Below are 20,594 nucleotides of genomic sequence, written 5' to 3'. Positions count from 1 at the left end.
GATGGATGAGAGTGATAATGTTGATGGTGAAAGGTAAGGATGGCATTGACGAATGAGAGTAGTAATGGTGGTGGATGAGAGTGATAATAATGAAATAAAAAGGTGTGACTACGAAATATGAGGAGAAAGAAAAAATAAAAAAGAGAGAAGAAAAAAAAAGAAAACGAGACTAATGCTAATTTCTTCTTTGTGTTTAATAAAAAATAATCAAAATTCTAATTTGATGTCCATAAGGCAGAGTCGACCATACAGAAGGCAAAGTCTAGGTCACTATCTAACTTGGAGGCTTTTTTTTGGCCAATTTAAAATTTGAGGGATTGTACAATAATTTTCTCTTGTAAAAACACATAATGAATATATACCATCCCATTATCACAACGAAAGTATGTGGTATACATAAAGTGCCCATATAACTGAATTTTTTTTTTATTATTATTGAGGAAAACAATAACATTTTATGGGATATCTATGAAAATATGTTTTTTTAAGGGATATATATGAAATTCAATATTTATATCTCACTCTCTGTGTTATGATTAATTACAAAATTAATCACTCTGTTACATGATTAAAAAAAAACCCTACTTCTTTAGTTTTTTTTAAATTGTTTTTTATTTTATTTTTTGTGTGTGTAACACTGTGGACTATTTAAAATTAGGTTTTATTACCGGTTGGTTTAGGTGGTAGGGTTTAAATTACTTTTTCATTAAAAAAATTAAGATTTGTTATAAAAGTGAATGCATTTTGGTCCTTGAGATATATTCATATATTTATTTTCTTCTTATACAAAAAAAAATTGGGATGAAAATCACATTATTATTATTATTATTATTATTATTAGAGAAAATTACTTATAAATCCCTATAAAGTTTCATTTTTCCTCCGCAGTCTCACTGACATTTTCACTTCCCATATAGTCCCTTTTTTTTTTACACAATGTCATTTTCAATCCCTGTCATCCATTATTAGGTTTTCTATGTAATGACAGAAATGCCCCTCTTTTCCTCCCGCTCAATCACATCAACTTTTCCTCCCACCTAGTCATATCAATTTTTTGGTAGCGTATATTATACAGAAAAACCCAAAAACCCCAAATAATACACAGAAAAATCTATAACCTATTAACGTTCTAAACACCACCGAAAGTCGAATTCAACACAAGAAACGTAATAAAATACACACGAAAAACACACTAATTTGCAGAAACTCGGGCAACTTCTTCATACATTTTTGTTTGGTTTTTGGCTTGCAAGAAGGCTCATGAGTTTGTGGGAACTTCAGATAATACACAAAAATACACAGAAAAAGGATATTTTACAAATGTATATTACACAGAAAATCCCAAAATCCCCAAATAATAAACAGGAAAGCCTGAAACTCATTGTCATTCTAAACACCGGCAAAAGACGGATTTCACATAGGAAATCCAACAAAATACGCATGTAAAGTAATTACCTGTTATTATTATTATTATTATTTATAAAGTTATAAGGTACTAAAATGCATATAGTATCTAATTTTAGTTGTTCTCTAACTAAATAATGAATATAGTTTTTTACCTTATTACGTGTATTAAACATAATAATTTATTAATTAAAAAACAATATAATTTATTTTGCATATAAATCCTTACAATAATTACATATTTTTTTTATAGGTAACCATGAAATATGAGATTTTTCCAGGTGAATAAAATCTCTAGACCCTCCTCTACAAATGAAAAAAATTAATAAATTTATTCAAGGTGAAGTTTCTTAATTAAAAATAAAAACTTTCAATCAAACAAGACTTTGGGTATTATATTCAAATAAAAAATTAAATAAAAAAATTATAATATTAGGCTTACTGCTTTTATTATTTATAGTCACAAAAAATTATAATATAATTATAGTTACAAAAAAATTTAATGATTGGAACAATTAAGTTTGACTACAAATACAGTATTATTACTATTATTATCTGAAAAAATAAAAATTTTCCGAAAGCTAAAAGATGAATACAAGAAGAAGAGGAAAGGTATTATTAAGATTTGGAATTCTCTATAAAAGTGAAGAATTTGGACCATTTCTCTTCTTGCTCTCAAGATGGTCCCAAAACGTGTCAAATTTTGATTTGAACCACTTGATTTTATCCCTTTATGTATTTATTTAACATATATTAATTTGAAATTTTTATTTTTATATTTTTATTGAAAAAAATAATCTTATTTTTAATAAGTTAAAATATGTATGCATGTGGGTATTAAAAAATACATGCTTAATTGGCAAATAATGTATTTCCGTGTATAGCACATGAATCTCATATTTTTGTTTGTATATGGTTATGGTTAAGGTTGCATTGGCCTAGGTGAAAATAAAGATAAAAAAATATTCTGCCATTGTGGCAATAATAGAACGACTAAAACACTTGACTTTTATGTAGAAATTTGAGATTGGTGATTCAACTCTCTCTTAATGTAGGGTTCAAACCTAATAATTAAAAATTTGACTTTATATATATATATATATGAGAACCCATCATCTAGGGACGTCCCTAGATTTCAAATTTAGGGATGTCCATAGTAGTCATCGGATGAAAATCTGACGGCTCTTATCATTATGAACAGTAGAAACCGCGTTCTACAGTGTTGTACAATGATCATGAATAGTAAAAATATGTACAGTGTTTATATAATCAATCAACCATCGGATGATGATCCAACGGCTTAGATTTAAAAACATCCCTAGATTTGAAATCTAGGGACGTCTCTAGATGATGTTTTTCCTATATATATATGGCAATATGTTTTCTGTGGATGTTTGAATGTCCACAAAGGATGAAAAAGTGGGGAGAAAAATATAAGAGAGAGACAAGAAGAGGAATGAGTTGAGATAGACATAAACAGGACACATATACAGTGCATTTGGGTTATACCCTGTTGCTAAACGGATGGTTGGTGGATTAATAAAAAAGTCTTTTGGTTTGAAGTGCTAAAGAGTTGAGATTTGGTAAGTACTTTAACAACAATGATCGAACAATTCTAGTTGAAGAACTTTGCTTCCCCCTTTTTTTATTATATTGTGTCACTGTTCCAAAGACTTACTATGCATTCTTTTTCACTGTTCATTCAATGAAATCGTTGGATTTCAATGATTCAATCTAATGATTGGGAGCGATCTACAAATATTCTTAGAGAACTAGCCCCCTCCCCCTCCCTCTCTCTCTCTCTATATATATATATATATATATATATATGAGGACCAATCATTTCTATGGACGCTCAGTAGATAAAGAAATCTATGGATGTCCGATTATCAACCGTTGAATTTCGATCCAACGGCCAACATTGATAAACAGTAGTTACTACAGAATATGTACATCATCGCTCGCATCGAGCGATACTCACAACAGAATATCGTTTTCATCAATGTCGACCCATTGGATTTTTGATCCAACGAGCGATAATCGGGACGACCATAGATTTCTTATCTATGGACGTTCATAGAAGATGTAAATTATATATATATATATACCTTTCAAGATATTTTTGTGGGAAAAATGAGGTATTTTACCTATCAAATAATTTTAGTGATGCCTAATCACCTTAATAGTACGTATGCAAAAATGTGAGGTTTTGCAAGAGCATACATGTAAATATATTATTTACAGTGAGGTATACATGTTGATATGACATTTTATAAAGGTACACATGTAATTTTAAAATGGGAAAAATAGCTTGAAGGTCATTGTGAAGTTTAAACCTTTGAAGAAACCTTATAAATTTGTTTAAATTTTTTTTTACCCCTTATTATTATTATTTTTATTGAGATATTTTCTCTTTTATTTATTGCCCATGATGTGTCGGGTGCTTGGCTTGTAGCTGAAAGGAGGAGAGTTAAATTGACCCAAAATGAAATATGCTTGTTTATTAGGGCTAAGCAAGTTCATAAGATAACAAGAAAGCTCCCTATAGTTAGGTTGAGCTCACCACACCCCCGAAAAGGTCATCAAGGGTGGAGCAAGCTCATTTAGGTTTGGCAACCTTTTAAGGACTTTGCACGAACCTAATAAGCTTACTTGGCTATAGAGAATTATTTAAGCTCTTTGTGACTTCATGGAGGTTGTAATGAGTTCTTTTCATCTTAGTGACTTCTTTATCAGTTATCGCAGGCCAGACGAATTTATTCTATTTTTGGCGAGCTTTTTAAGTATGAAAACTTAGGCCTTGTTTGGATTGACTTTTAATAGAAGTGTTTTTTTTAAGTTCTATAGAAGCACTTTTAGAAAAAGTGTTTTTCAAAGTAAGTTAAGTGTTTTTCCCAGATTTTACGTCTGGATAGATTAATGCAGTAAGACTTTCTTTATATGTGCGAGTTGTTTGGATGTGGATTTGTAAAAGCACTTTTGGAGATAACAAATTACTAAAATGGGCATTTAATGACTTTTCATTAAGTTACTATTATATAGTGATATTAATAATGATAATGACTAATGTTATGATAATAATAATAATAATAACTTAATGTATTATAATTAATAATTATTATAATTATAATATTAATTAATTAATAATTATTATTATCATTGCCATTAAGTTATTAATGTATTGCAAATATAATTACTATTACAAATAATTAATATTATAATAATAATTATAATTGTAATAAATTAAGTTAATAATAATTACTTAATGTATTATAATTATAATTACATTTATAATTATAATATTAATATTAATTATATAATAATAATTATTATAATTATAATATTAATTACTTAATAGTTATTATTATTATTGTCATTAAGTTATTAATGTATTAAAAATATAATTACAATTATAATATTAATTATAATATTAATTATATAATAATTATTATTACCATTGTCATTAACCTGAATATAGAAATCAGGGATGAAAGAAAGAATTGAGGGAAATTGATTGTTTGTGAGGGAGTTACTTTAGTAATTTGACAATCTCAAAATAGTTTTTCAAAAGTGCTTTTATGAAAAGCACCTCTTTGGTAGCTGAATTTTAGATTTTTTTCACAGCTTTTGCTTCTGCTCAAAAACCAAAACAAACATGTTTATTAAAACTCAGAAGTGCCTAACTTTATAAAAATACTTCTGAGCTTTAAAAAGCCAATCCAAACACCCCTTAGTCAATGTGAGCCACATGTGCTCAGTATTGTATAAAATATGAGGAAAAGAAAAGCTAAAGTAAAGCTGTCATTTCAAAAAAAAAAAAAATTTAGATTTTTTTAAAATTAATTATTTAAAACTTTAAGGATTCATGGGATATAAAAAAGGTTGGAACTTGGAAGCGCTTTGATGTGGAGTGAAAAATCTTCAGACACCTTAATTATGATTCGTTTGTGGTTTTATAGATACCTAAATTTGATGTCATTTCATTGATTTGAGGATCATTTCAATGTATTCCACTTTACACAATCTTTTTCACCATCTTTCTATGGTGGCTCTTATTGAAAGTTCACTCACATCAAATTACTAGTTATCTTTTTCCTTTTTTTCACTATTTATTGGATTGAAGTTAGGTATATTGTCTAGTTAGAAAATTATTTTTAGTTTTATAATTTAGAAATGAGTATGTAATTTTTTTTTTTTGTTTTTGAAAATTCACTCAAGTTAAATTCTTGAAAGTTCACTCGCATCAAATTACTAGTTACCTTTTTCCTTTTTTTAACTACTTATTGGTTTAAAGTTAGGTACATTGTCTATTTAGAAAATTATTTTTAGTTTTGTAATTTAGAAATTAGTACGTAATAATTTTTAAAAATTCACTCACATCAAATTATTAGTTACCTTTTTTTTTTCTTTTCTTTTTTTCACTATTTATTGGTTTGAACTTAGGTATATTGTCTGTTTTGAAAATATTTTTAGTTTTATAATTTAGAAATTAGTATGTATTTTTTTTTCAAAACATAATAAAGAAAATGCTCATATTTAAAAGTTCTAAAAAAATTTTAGTCTCCTTGCTCTTCTCTCATTTGTTCATTTTCGTTTAAGTAATTTCTAAATATTTAATAATAATATTATTATTATTATCATTTATTGTGAATTATATGGTTGTTCCTAATAATTGATGTTATAATACAATCTCCTAAATATTTCTTTTTAAAAAAATATGCAAATTATATCACTATACTAAAGACATCTCGGCCGATGAGTATTTTGGTCCCTTTCGTTTGGTTGAGACATGAGTTTAACTCTTTATTTCCAAGAAACGTGAAGACATATAGAAAGTCGAACAATGTTTCCCGTTAATAAAGCCAAACTTCACATGAAAACTTTTCGCCCATGTCTATGATTACAAAAGTACAAACCTAATTAATTTCACTGTTTTTTGTAAAAAGGAAAATATCATTATTAAGTATTATGAAATATATGAAATGGATTTTATCAAACAAAATGTGTCACAAAAATAAATAAATAAAATCTTTTTTTAAATTTTTAGTTCTCACTGTAGGAAAGAAAAAATATAGATGTTACTTTGGGAGAAAGGCAATAGCCGAAAGATGAATGGTAATGGTTGATCATGAACTTTAACAATACTTGCTTGTTGTTGCATCTTATGTGATGATGCCTTCATCAAACAATATTCTTATTAATCACTCAATCAATCAACCAAAACCAAAACTTTGAATTGTTAGCAATTAAAGAATTTCAAGCTCCACGAGTAACAGTACTAAACTATTTGGATAAGCGTGTCAGACCAACTAAATAGGTTGAAACTTTGACAATTAGACTAATCCAAATATGGAACTCTTTTGAGTTCTAGATGCATAGTTTTCATACCCGGCCCGGGCATTGACCCGGTCAAAGCTCTGGGTCACGGATCAGTTGGTTCAACCATCAGGTCATTTGGGTCAATACTGAGTTAATAAAAATAGTTTAAAATATTATTTTAAAATTATAAATTAGTTTTTAATTATATAATTATTAGTTATCAAATAAATAATTTGATGGAAAAAAATACAAAACAATTGTTAATCTTTGATTTGGAAGCAGTAGAAAAGGGAAAAAAAGCTCAAACTTCACATAATACCAACACATAACAATACGTCAAAGTTTAAGCATCAACTAATTTACAATAAAAGTTTAAATTCATCATTAAAGTATTAAATCAAACTCAATCCAATATATAACCAAAGTTCAAAGTTGAAATTACAAATCAAACTGGGTCAATCGGTCTGACTAGTGGGTCAACTAGTCCGACCGTCGGGCCAATCGATCTGACCGCTGGGTCGACCGGTCTAACCACCGGGTCAAAGCGAGTCAAGGCGGGTCATAACTGGTTAATTGCATAACCGATCTAATTAAAAATCCGGACTGGTTGAAGCATCGGGTCACCGGGTCAACCGGTCCGACCGCCGGGCCGGTCCGAGTTTGATAACTATGAACCAGATGACAAGGACATATGAACAGTGAACGCAGTCTTTGTAAACTTTTTCCAAATATTTTTTTTAGCCAATGAAACTGAATTATCTATTGATTTTTTAAAATCCAAAAGCAGGCAAAGGGCTAAGAGCCCAATGGTATTTTAATCTCTTTCTGTCAATTACGATATAAATTTGACTTACCATTGCTCTCATAAAAAATAAAGGTGCATGGCAGATTGAGTGTGTTTTTTTGTTGTAAAACCTAATTCCCGAAGAGCTAGTCTGGTCAAACCCAATGTTTTATGTTGAAAAAAAAAACTTAAAAAAAAAAATGATAATCTTATGAAGAGTTACATTTGTCTTGGGGGGTGTTTTTGATATATATAATCATTAGAATTTAAAAACCACTTAGTTAAGTGACTTAAGCTATGTGGACCGATTTCTTATGGTTTAAAAAATATATTTTTTTCATGTACATTAAACACATAATCTTATTTTATTTTTTAAATACATATTAGAAATTTCAAATAATTAAATAAAAAGACATTTAGTTATAATAGTGTTGAATATAAAATAATTTTTGTAATATTAATTAATTTTAAAGTAACTAAATTGAAAGATTATAACATATACATGTAGTAAAATTTTAAATAAAAACTTGTGATTGTCAATATTTGCAAAAGGATTGTGTTTTTTTCTTCAGCATACATGATTTTTTTTAGTAAAAGAAAAAAAATTTGGAAAAAAAAGGTGTTAATTTTTCCTTATTTGGTAGGTTCAAATATATCAATTCATTTAAAAATCCAATACACATGACATAAAAAAATATTTTTAGTATACAATCATACACGTTAAAAAAAACACACATCAATATTGCTCTAAATTAAATTAACTTTAAAAATACAAACTTATATATGATCATGCTATGCTAACTTGCTATGTTTATTTTAAATTGATAATTTTATTCCTGTCAAATAAAAAAAAACTATTAATGTTTTTTTTCTTGTTTTTGTTAAGCAGAAAAATCATGTATCTTGTGAAAACGAAAAGCAAACACTCTCTTCTTCGTTGTATATTATATATATATATATATAGAGGGTTTAAGTCATATACGTGTATACACAAAATTACTGTTTACTATGAATGTTTGTTTGCAACCATAGGATAATAATCCAACGGCTATTATTTATATAGATACTATCACTGAACACACTAGTGTAACACTGGTTGGCACTGCTCAATACTGTTTATGAATGAATTTTAACTATGGAATGATAATCCAACAACTATTGTGGATGTCTCTAAATTTCAAATTTAGAGATGTCGCTACATGATGAGTCTTATATATATATACTCCATCCGTTCCTTTTTAGTTGTTACATTTTGGAGTTTTTTTTTGTTCCTTTTTACTTTGTCATATTAGAAACTTTGTGCAGATTAAATAATTTTTTCCAAATTTACCCCATTTCATTTAATGTATTTGTACAATTTTCAATAAATCAAAATTAACTAAGCATTAAATTATATTCTCTAGTAGTTGGGTTTTAAATAGAGGTAGTTTTGAAAAGTAATGGATTTTTTTATAAAATATAGGTAATCAACTAATTTTAACCAATTTTTTTAATCGGTGTGAATTTGTTAAATGTGACAACAACTAAAAAGGAACGGAGGGGTATATTTTTTCCAAAATTATCCTTAACATTTTATTCAATTCACTTTCTAGAATTAAATAAGACTGAGAAATGTGAATATATAAATTAGGGGTAATTTTTGAAAGTTAACTATTTTTTTATAAGATTTTGTAAAATAACTAATAACTAAGTTTCTTAGTATGTGAGCCATGACAAATAAAAAAGAACCGAGGGAGTAACTAAATTCTTTGATATGTGAGATTTGGTTAACCACGAGAACAGAAGGAGTACGTAACAAACATGCATTGGATAATGATCTAATGGTTATAATTAAATGTCTTAAAGAACAGTAATTTAGGTATGGACTTAGATTACCACATCCTTTTATATATACTCTACTGGAAATATACAGTGATCAGTAAAAAAAAAGGGATTTCGTTCAGTAATCTAGGGATGGGAGTATATTTATATATATATAAATATATACATAAAAGATTGGGATGGCGCATGGGAATCAAGGTTGTCAGACCCGGCCCGGACAATGACCCGGCTAAGCCCAGGGGTCAGGGGTCAATGGGTTCGACCGGATCGAACCGGGGTTGAACCGGGGTCAATAATTAAATATAAAAAATATTATAATAATTAATAATAAGCAAATATAATATTAAACCCATAATTATATTATAAAAACATACTCAAATTTGATATTTAAATTGATAAATGACGTTATATACAGTAGAATTTTCTAATTATGTCATTTATTTTTACATTTTTTAAATATTTACAAATTTAATATATTAATATATAATTATCGAACTTCTCTCGATGTTATTTATTTATTTATTTATTTGTTTATTGGTGATTTTGTTAAAATAAATAAGAAATTTAATTCACTAATTCTTATATCTCAATTGAGTTTTTATTTTGTTTTAAATTTTCTTATATTTTTTATTTAATTAGAATACTTTAATTTTATATTTTTATAATAAAATTATACTCATTTATTGTTTTATTTTCTTAATAAATTAAATTTTTAGAAAGTATTTACATAGCACATTAATATATTTTATTTATAAATGTTAATTTTTGTTGTTAATTTTTGTTGGTATGTTTATGATATATATATATATATATATATATATATATATATATATATATATATTGTAATTCTATTTATTGATTATAAATTAATATTAATAAATATACACGATTTTGTAATTTTTAATGAGAAAATAATAATAAATTATTAAATAATGTAAAAATTAAACATTATGATCCCGATTGACCGTACGGGTCAACCGGTTCCCGATTGAACTGCCCGGGTCACCGGGTTACACCGAGTTTTTAATATCCCGAGTCGATCGGGGTACTCTGCGGCCTACATAGCCGGTTCCCGATTTTTTCCGATTGAACCGGGCCCGGTCCCGAGCTGCGACAACCTTGATGGGAATTGGGTGCGCGTATGGAATGCGTTAAGTGGCACGTCAATGCACGCATCTTTACGTACTCTCTCTCACGAGTCATGACCAACCCAACTCACGCGCAAGCCACACTTTGACCGTTTGACCACTCTTCTTTTTATTATTATTTATATTTTTTAATATTAAAAAATATATTATTTTTTAATTATTTAAATTATTTAAATTATTATTATTATTATTATTAGTTATTAGGATTTTTTTTGGGTTTGCATGCATACCCTGCAAGTATCAGTTATTGCATCTATATATTGTTTTTATTTTATTTTTTTTTGGCCGAGGGATTCTATGGGAGAAAAATTATTAATATGCCGTTATAAAAATGAAAAATATTACTTACATAGTTTTTGACTGCATGGCTTAAAAATGCAAATTTGCTTGCATTACCTTGTAAAATTTGGTAGGGATTTGATTATTGCATACCCCTATAAAAAAATAGAAAAATTATTTATATACATTTTTGGTTTTTTTGTAGTAATTTGATTTTATGGCGGGCCAAAAAAAAAAAAATTATTTATGTGCTGATATAAAATAGAAAATTATTTATGTATTTGGGGCTGATTGTATGCTCTTAAAAAAAATATTACATAAATAATTTTATAAGAATATATAAATAAGGACGACTCTCGTAATGCTCAATCGGTTAAAATATAAATATTTTATAAATATAAATTTTATATAAATACATAAATAATTATCCATTTATATTAAATGGGTACGTAATAATTTTATTTATTTTTTATTTTTTGCATGCACAACTTTTGCGATGATCAACAGTTGACTAGAAGAATAAAAGATTATAGAAATTTAAAAAAAGTTTTAATCAATTTGAGCCATATATATATATATATATATATTACATTATCTGCACACAATAAAATTGTTAAAGAAAAATAAAAAAAATTATTTATTAATCTCCAAATTGGATAATTACTACTCTACTCTCATACAATCATATTTATTTATTTATACGCTCTTTAAAAATATTTATATTTATTTTTAAATCAATACTCAACTTTAAAATCTTTTAATTTATAATTGACTCCCAGTCCAACCGTATATATAACCAGATATAATTTTTGAATAAAAACATATCATAAGGCTATAAAAGCAAAAATAATAATTTAAAAAAAAACAAACGGGGACTAGACCAAGAATACAAGTTCTTCAAAGGACTCAATTGCAAAAATCGCCTTCCAAAATAACCAAAATAAATAAACACTCATTCTCAGTATCAAACCTCCCATAACAAAAAAATAAACCATTTTGGAATTCCAATTTCACGTCCGTTTTCTCTTCTTCTTCTTCTTCAGATCCGCAATTCGTATGTCTCCGGCCAACTTCGCCGGACCACGTTAACCTCTTCCTCTCCCTCCTCCGCGGCTCATCACACCGCGCATGGGCCAATCCTTCTCCCGTTCTCGCCATCCCAAACCCTCGCCGCCGCCATCCTTCTCCGCCACCGCTACGATGCTCGCCGGCTCCGATTCCGATCTCGACCGTGACCACACTGTGGATCTCCCCGATGAGTGCCTTGCCCTTGTTTTCCACTCCCTTGGATCCGGCGATCGCAAGCGGTGCTCCCTTGTTTGCCGGCGATGGCTCGCCGTTGAGGGCCAGTCCCGGCAACGCCTCTCTCTTGATGCTCGAGCTGCTCTTCTCTCCGCTGCTCCTTCCCTTTTCTCACGCTTCGATGCTGTTTCAAAGCTTGCTCTCAAGTGCGACCGCCGCTCTGATAGCATCGGCGATGAGGCCTTGGCTTTGATCTCCCTCCGTTGTCCTAACCTTACCCGGCTCAAGATCCGGGCTTGCCGCGCGCTGACGGACGCTGGCATGGCCGCGCTCGCGGCGCACTGCACTTCGCTTCGGAAGCTTTCTTGTGGTTCCTGCGCGTTTGGGTCAAAAGGCATCGATGCCGTGCTGAAGGGTTGCCCGCTTCTTGAGGAGCTCTCGATCAAGCGTCTCCGTGGACTTGCTGACGCCGGGGACCCTGTTGGTCCCGGCGTCGCCGCTGGGCTCGCTTCGTAGCATCTGTCTCAAGGAGTTGTACAATGGGCAGTGCTTCGGCCCGCTTATTGCCGGATGCCGGAATCTGAAGACGCTTAAGCTCTTCAGGTGCTCCGGAGACTGGGACCTGCTTCTTGATGACATCGCTACCAAAGTCCCTGGGATTGTTGAGATCCATTTGGAGAAGCTCCAGGTAAGCGACCGCGGGCTTTTCTCCATCTCTGCGTGTGCTGATCTGGAGGTGCTGCACTTGGTCAAGACTCCTGAGTGCACTGACGCCGGCCTGGCTTGGGTGGCAGAGAAATGCCGGTTGCTCCGCAAGATCCATATTGATGGGTGGAAGACGAATCGCATTGGGGATGAAGGTCTGATGGCCGTTGCACAGCGTTGCCCTAATCTACAGGAGTTAGTCTTGATTGGTGTCAATCCGACAGCACGAAGCCTTGGGTTGATTGCAAGCAATTGTAGGAACCTAGAAAGATTAGCTCTTTGTGGCAGTGAAACATTTGGGGATCAGGAGATCTCTTGCATTGCTTCAAAGTGCATGGCTCTCAAGAAGCTCTGCATTAAGGGGTGCCCTGTATCGGATCACGGAATGGAGGCTCTTGCAGAAGGTTGCCCTAATCTTGTTAAGGTGAAGGTAAAGAAGTGCAAGGGAGTGACGGCTGAGGGGGCCGATTGGTTGAGAGCCAGCAGAGGGTCATTGGCTGTGAATTTGGATGCTGTAGGCCCTGTAGAGCAGCAGGATGGGAGTATCAGTGACAGTGGGGTGTTGGAGAATGGTGCAGAGTTGATGCTCGGATTACCTGAACAGATTGCAGCAATGGAACTTCCGTCCAGCAGTAGTAGCAGGTCAATGCTGTCAAAGGCGAGGAATTTTATGACTTCTGTTTTTAGGAAATGGCATCATGGTAGTAGCAATTGCCACCACACATGAAATTCGAAAGAGAAGAAACTTCTCATGTTTGTTGTGTTGTTTACTTTCAAGCTCTCCATATCTATCTGCTTGTTTAGTAACTGTTTATCTTTTAAGCTTAGCCTTTATAAATGTCTGTCTTCTGGATATTAAATTATTGATCATTTGCTGCTTAATGTTGGCAACACCACTCTGTTCATGAAATCCTGTCTGTGAACATTTTTTGATTCACTGGTTCTTTGTATGCTGAAATTTTCGGATGGCTTGTTTTCCTCAATCTGGGGCTCATTGACACTGCTATATGTGATTGAGAGGAGTAGTTAATGTTGATTTGTAGTGTTTTGTTCCATGTTTACTGATCCTTTTAACAGGAGTATTTATCTTTCGTGTAGTATAAGTTGCAATGACAATTGGACTTGTTAGGAACTGGCGTGATGCGGGCATGTTATTAATGCTAAGCAGATGCTATGAGGTCAGTTTTATTAATAATGGAAATTCATGATTCCATATTGTTTTATTAGTTTCTATTGGCTGCAGTATTTGAAAATTTTCTTTTGCTTATGCCTGCGAGTTATCTATGCAATGGCAACTTGGGGGCAGAATTCCTGTTTGAAAGACTTTGATATGATTTGGAACAATCAAAATATGTCTCTTGCTTTGTGATGGGTTTTAGATGGTCCAGAGTTATGTAAACATTTAACACAAGAGTTTCTTTAACATAGATCGATTGACAGACTGATAAAGTGATAGAAGAGGTCTTGTGTATTGGCTAAGTGAATTTATACAAACTTGGTAGTTTTTAATTGTATGCTTTCAGGGGCAAGCGATCCAATTCAAATTGGTTTATCCCTAGAGAATCTGATTTGCAGAAGGGTAGGAATAGAAAATTATGTCTTAACTAGAACTAGGTTGTGTTGGATGGAGTACTGACTGCGATATGCAATTACTACTAGGAAGTTGTTATATTATTGTGACTATTTTTCTTGAAATATCTAGAATGCTTGCTTGTGAGAAGCACTGACATAGTTATGTACTTCTATTTTGTTGCCTTCTTTCTGCGCTAGTCAATGTTTAATAGCGTTTGTTTTTCTAATATTATAAGCGAAATAGATCGTAAAATTTAGAAAACTGTAATAATTCACTGTTGGAATGACCAAGTAACTTGTGAAGAACATCCACTTATATAATAGTTTGAGGTGTACAAATGGTTGAACTTGTAACATACATATGGGTGTAACATCTACTTGAGGCAGTTTATTGATGTTTTGATAACATGGGCTATCATTTTGTCCTTTTTTTTAATCCTATTGTCTTGTCTCATTTTTGTTAATCTAATTTTTTTTTTGAGAATCCAAAGCAAAATGTTATTGCTTCATTTGTGTGTTGGCCAACAACTCTTAATAAGCATCTTACTTAAAACTCATTTGTTTGTGTAAAGTCATTCACTATCATGGTACTATTTGAGTAGAACGATAGTACATCCCTGATTTGATTTTCCCCCCTGGTGTTATAGTGAAATCATTATTGGGAAGTCACCTTGAAATGCCTAGGGTTTAGTTAAGGCTTTTTCAACTTGGTGGTCAAATATTCTGACCGGTAGTTGTTTATGGGTTGCATCTTCTTTGGAACTATTGAATCTAAGGGATTCATGACGATTGGATCATTTCACTTTCTATTCTGTAACATACTATATCTTTATAATGGAAATTAGTTGATTTCTATGGTGGGTCCAATGGGCATGTCTTAATCATATGAGTGGTGGTCCATTCTCACACATTCATATTGACTTCCGCTTGGTGAGTTGGTGGGCTACATGTGTGTTACTTGGATAGTCTTCGAAACAAATAAGCATTGGTCCTGTTGTGTAATGGGCATACCATTTTCTTCTGCCCATCTCTATTTGGAACTTCTTTTATTTAGTACAAATGTGTTGTTTTTCTTGATAACTCCATTAATATACCTCTTGTATTGTTGAAATTACTGAAAAGTCTTATAGAAAGCTATTAGCCTATTAGTCAATCAAAGAAACTGTAGGGAACAGTTATTTAGTTTGGTTCATCCTCATCATTGATCGTCATTTACATATCTTTATTGCCCTACCTTTATTGCCCTACGACAGTAGGTTATGTGAGTTGTATATTTTATTGCATACTTTTGAGTGTTTTTGGCATTTGCTAAGTGTAGATGAGATCCAAAAACCTACAAGAAACCTGTTTATGCTGGATGCTGGTGTTTGTTTTAATAAAGTGTGCTTTCGTTTTCTCTTCTAGATGAAGCTTAAATTGAATTCATTCTGTACTGTGACTAATTTGTTTTTGCATGTATTTGGGGCTCGAATGGGATAATCTGGATGTTGTTAGCAGTCAATTATTTTCACAGAGATGTCTCTTTGAGCTTCAAATGGTCATTGCTTTAGAAAATAAGTCTTCAGTTTCTTTCTAGTGTAAATGCAAAACTTATTCTTGCTCTGGATTGTATTCTTTTGAGTTAACATGGCTACCTCTGCCATCAAAATCATATTGCATAATTTGCATTTGGAAAGGCACATGACTGATGGCTGAGAAATTTTGTTATTCAGGTAACACACTTGATACTTGAAGATCCCTTTAGGATTTATATGCTAGAATAATGATATAACAAAACTGCTCTTTCATAGAAAGTGTATGTCGTTATGAAAAGAATATCTAGGGTGGCATTGTTTACTTCAGGTGAATAGGTGATCATCAGATGAATAGGGAAGACAAGTGACCTCCCTTGCTTTATGGAGACCTTATTGGATGTTTTTTCTTTGGTGACTTTCATTCTTAATGACAGCTTTGTAAATGTTGAGATCACAAATTAAATTATGTAAATCTTATGATGCAGGTGACTAATATTGTGAAGGTTTGGCAGTCTTATACTTTCCTACTTAATTGTGAAAATAAATCGGGGAAAAGACGGTCTTCCCCTGAAATTTTTTGACCATAGTTCTGTCAACTTATGCCACTATGCAAATTTACTATTGTAAATTGAAGATTTCTGTGTTTGTCCCATGACTTTATTTTTTTGGCTGTGGATATTTCATTTATAATATGTGGATCCTGAAAATTCATTATTTATCTTCTGGAAGATGGAATTGTTAAGAATATATGTATACTGATCTCGTTTCTTCCCCAATGTTAGTCCAACTTGTACTCTTTTTTGGTTCTGCATACCGGGGCATGCCTGTGTCCATCACTCAACGATAAGGCTCCAGTTGGAGACAGCTTTTGAATACATGTTCCTTTGTGAATTTGATCATGAAAATTATATTGTTGTTTTTGCTGGACTTTGATTGGTGACCTTTTCTTGGTTTTGTAGTTTCCATGAACTGTAGGCCAGGGCATGACATCAGTCCTCCAAAACTTATTATTTTTTGTTAGTCTTTCATGAACTGAATGCCAGGAGAATAGTCTTCATGAAATTTATGACATCTAGATGCAGAATTTTCAAAATTTATACCTGTTCTTCTCTGTTTAAGATTGAATCTCTGCTGCCTTTAGTGGTCATGGCTTGTGTTTGATTGAATGAAACTAGAATTAAAAAAAAATATATATATATACCATTTCTTGTAGCTTCATTTGTTTATTGAATGCAAATTTAATATGTTTAATTTGTTCTCCAGTTCTTACCATTTCTTGTATGCTAAAGCATGTAACCTATCGCTTTTAATTCATGTTTTATATGTTAATGATTAGTAGGAAACAAGAATGGGCGTAGCTGCAGAGATTAAATATGAAAATGTATGCTTTAAATTATCTAATTTACCGCAAATATGCTCTGTATTTTTTTATTGGGCTGACATCTAGCATGCTCAATTAGTTTCTGAATTTTTACTATTCCTTGTTTATATTGTGATAAAGTTTAGTAGTTGCAGAGATTAGACATGGAAATATTTGTTTGTAAAAATTCCTGAAAACAATATGCTGTTATCTCTTCAGAAATTGTGTTTATGAAACTGGCATCGAACATTTTCAATTAGTTTCAGATTTCTTTTTTTTTTAAAATTTTTATTTCTGAGAAATGTGGAAGAACCACATGATCGAATCCCCTGACAGTGGGGAGGGAAATAAAATGCCAACTCTCGGGGTGGTTTAGGTTTAGATTTCTTACCCTTGCTTGTTGCCCAAACATGTAATCTATTATTTTTTACGCCCATTTTACATATTGACAACTGCAGAGTAGTATGAATGGTTTCCGGTTGCAGAGTTTAAATATGATTTTGTTTTTGATTATGAATTTTCCTGCAAACAATATGATGAGATGTTTTTGAAACCCTACTTGTGTTTGTTGAGTTGACATCTAACATGCTCAAGTATTTTCATTTTGTTCATCTTCTCATTTTTTTATTCTCATTTTATATGCCGGAGAATGATAAGCACAGATTAAAGACGGAAATCTAAGTTTTTCAATTGTGAACCTTCCTGCAAACAATCTTGTATGATCTCTTGTACACTAAAGAATGTGATCTATCATTTTTTTAAGCCTATTTTATGTCCAGGAATGCTAAACACAAAGATTAAACATTGAAATCTTTTTTTTTTTAGATCATGAAACTTACTGCAAACAATCTGTTGTAATTTCATGGTAGCATGTTAAGTCTTTTTATATTTCATCATTTCTTGTATATTAAAGCTGTTTAACCTATCAAATTGTTTTAATGATTATTTTAACATATGTCTAGGACTGCTTAGAAGATATGAATGGCTAGTGGCTGCAGAGATTTAACTATTGGAAGTTGGAAAATTTTCAGTTTTAGGGGCCACAAAATGAATTTAAGTGGATGGTAGCTGAAATGATATCCTCCTGCTAAAACCCTCAACTTTTTCATTGTTTAATCTTTATAATCAATTGGTGCTAATTGTTTGTTGTTGCTAATAATATTTTGGAAATTTGCATTGCATGTACCCATTACAAGTGTTCATGTTTGTGTACATACATAATGAATAAATACTGTTTTACCATCTGTTCCTGGATGTTTAATAAATATGTTTTTTGATGATGGTATATATGCAAAATTTTCTAATATATATATATATATATATATATATATGTTTTTTATTGCAGTGTTCAATGAAATGAAAACAAGAGTAAACATCAGCTGCACAAAACAAATAAATAAGAGGTGAGAACTTTTTCATTGTATTTGACTGTTTCAGGCTTTCAGTAGTCCAAAGTTTGGTATTGACATGGTCTTATAAGAAAAAAAGAAGAGAGAAAAACAAAAGCAGGTGAAAGATTGGATTTTAGTCTTTGAATTACTTGTGTTTTGTAGCCTCTGTTGTCTTTCCAGGTTTTGATTTTTTGGAAGGATTTTGTTATTGGTATTTGTTGTTTTCTTTATTTGTTTTATGGATTATTATTCTTTTTATTTATTTATTTTTTATTTTTTGTATTCTTCTTTGTCTTGAGATTAAGTTGCATGGTCCCCTTTCTTGGTGGGTTGTTTGTTTATCTGTTAGTCTTCCCATTGTCTTTTATCACTTTTGTTTTATTTATTTATTTGTTTCATTTTAATAAGTTTTGGTGAATGCCCCCAAACTTATAATAATCTCTATATATTTATGTGTGTGTATATGTCTCTAGTCTAGTAGTGGTTTGTTTAAAGAGTCGGAAAGAATGAGTGGCTGGGGATTTTTTTTTTTATAAATTCTTTTTGCATGCATACCCTTAAAAAACCTGGAATTGCATTATGAAGATATATATATATATATATATATATATATATGTGGAATGGATGGACCACTTCAAAACTAAGATTTTACAAATGGAACCCTTATGGATATTTATGTAAAAGAAATTAATTGTTAATATTGACGGGTCATATATGTTGTGTGTAAATATATATGAGTCAAAGTTGGGTTTTTTTACAGGATGTATATTTAATTGAGAGATCATGTAGAGGTGCATATGTTGGGGAGAAAAACATGAAGAGATAAAAAGGAGGTCAAGAAAGGCTAAAATTAGCCAAGTGAAATGGTCAGAATAGATGGGGCTAAATCCAGGTTTTGTAAGGGGAGCTGGGGTCCATTGGATTTGTTTATCCCATAATTCTCATTTCTCAATTTTCAAGTGAACATCCCAAATTTGGTTAGATATTGTTACACTAATTCTTTTAATAAAATTTAATTGTTTAATTAAATTATAATCTTATATATATATATATATATATATGTATATATATATTTGAAAAAGTGTTTAAATCACGATATATTAAAACAATAGGTAAATAAAAAGTACAACAATAAAAATAAACAAAAGACAAAAAAGAAATCCACTAAGAGTGGATTTAAAGAGTACAGACACAAAAAGACTGCTAAAAATGAAAAAATAGATAAGGTACAATAAGGACACAAAAAACAACATGACCAAAGAGAACAAAGAAACGACAATTGTTTAGGTAGCCCTCTTAGAATCATCTCCCGGTTCTATAAGATGCCCTATAAACTCTAAGGCTGTATTTGGCTGTAATAACCGAGTCCTCCAATCTCGCCTTCATGGTATCTGGAGCTGCACCAATCCAAGAAAGCAACATATGAATGACATTAATAATAATTGATAAGCACGAAGAAAAATGATTATAAAAAATACGTGCATTCCATTCTAACCAAATGTTCCAGATGATGTCCTAATTATTAGATCCCCAATATTCTCGAGGATTGAGGAAAGCTAGGGTTTCCATGAGCCCCACAATCCTTCATAGAGTCAGGAGGGTAGGAATTCTAAAAGTCTGGGTAAAGTAGCTCTAGAAGCAATCACCGAAAGGGCACTTGAGGAAAAGATGATCCATTAATTCGATCCCCGCATGACAGAGCACACAAGTAGTAGTTGGCGATCTATTACTTCGTCTAGTTGTTAGATTTCCCAGGGTGAGTATTCAATTGTCCCGGACAGTCGAGTTGAAGAGATTGATTTTCCTTGGACAAACCCCTTTCCAGATCAGTCTGGTTGACGAGCAGATAGTACCACCGTGATTGATGAAATGTAGATGGATTTGGTAATGAAACCCCTTACCATTATGGGATTCTTGCACAAGTGTTGAGAACCTAATAATTCTTTCTAACCATCAGATCTATATGGGATAGGAGAAATTGTAAGGTAGTTCTGAGATACTGTATTGATCCAAAGGGTTGTCGTGAAGCTCCAAACAACTACGGCCAAAGAAAAC

The 20,594-nt window shown here is 31.4% G+C and overlaps 1 protein-coding gene across 1 annotated transcript; it reads left to right on the top strand.

Annotated features, from left to right (window-relative positions):
• The first annotated feature begins 11,736 nt into the window (after positions 1 to 11,736).
• LOC120279295 (F-box protein At1g47056-like) lies at positions 11,737 to 13,509 on the top strand. The gene is given in 2 exon segments (XM_039286201.1): positions 11,737 to 12,497; positions 12,499 to 13,509. Coding segments are annotated over 2 exon segments (1,545 nt in total). The 5' UTR covers positions 11,737 to 11,883; the 3' UTR covers positions 13,430 to 13,509.
• Positions 13,510 to 20,594: the final 7,085 nt, after the last annotated feature.

This window comes from Dioscorea cayenensis, chromosome 16 (assembly GCF_009730915.1).
Source record: "Dioscorea cayenensis subsp. rotundata cultivar TDr96_F1 chromosome 16, TDr96_F1_v2_PseudoChromosome.rev07_lg8_w22 25.fasta, whole genome shotgun sequence".
Classification (NCBI taxonomy): Eukaryota; Viridiplantae; Streptophyta; class Magnoliopsida; order Dioscoreales; family Dioscoreaceae; genus Dioscorea; species Dioscorea cayenensis.
This window is presented reverse-complemented; position numbering and strand designations above follow the sequence as displayed.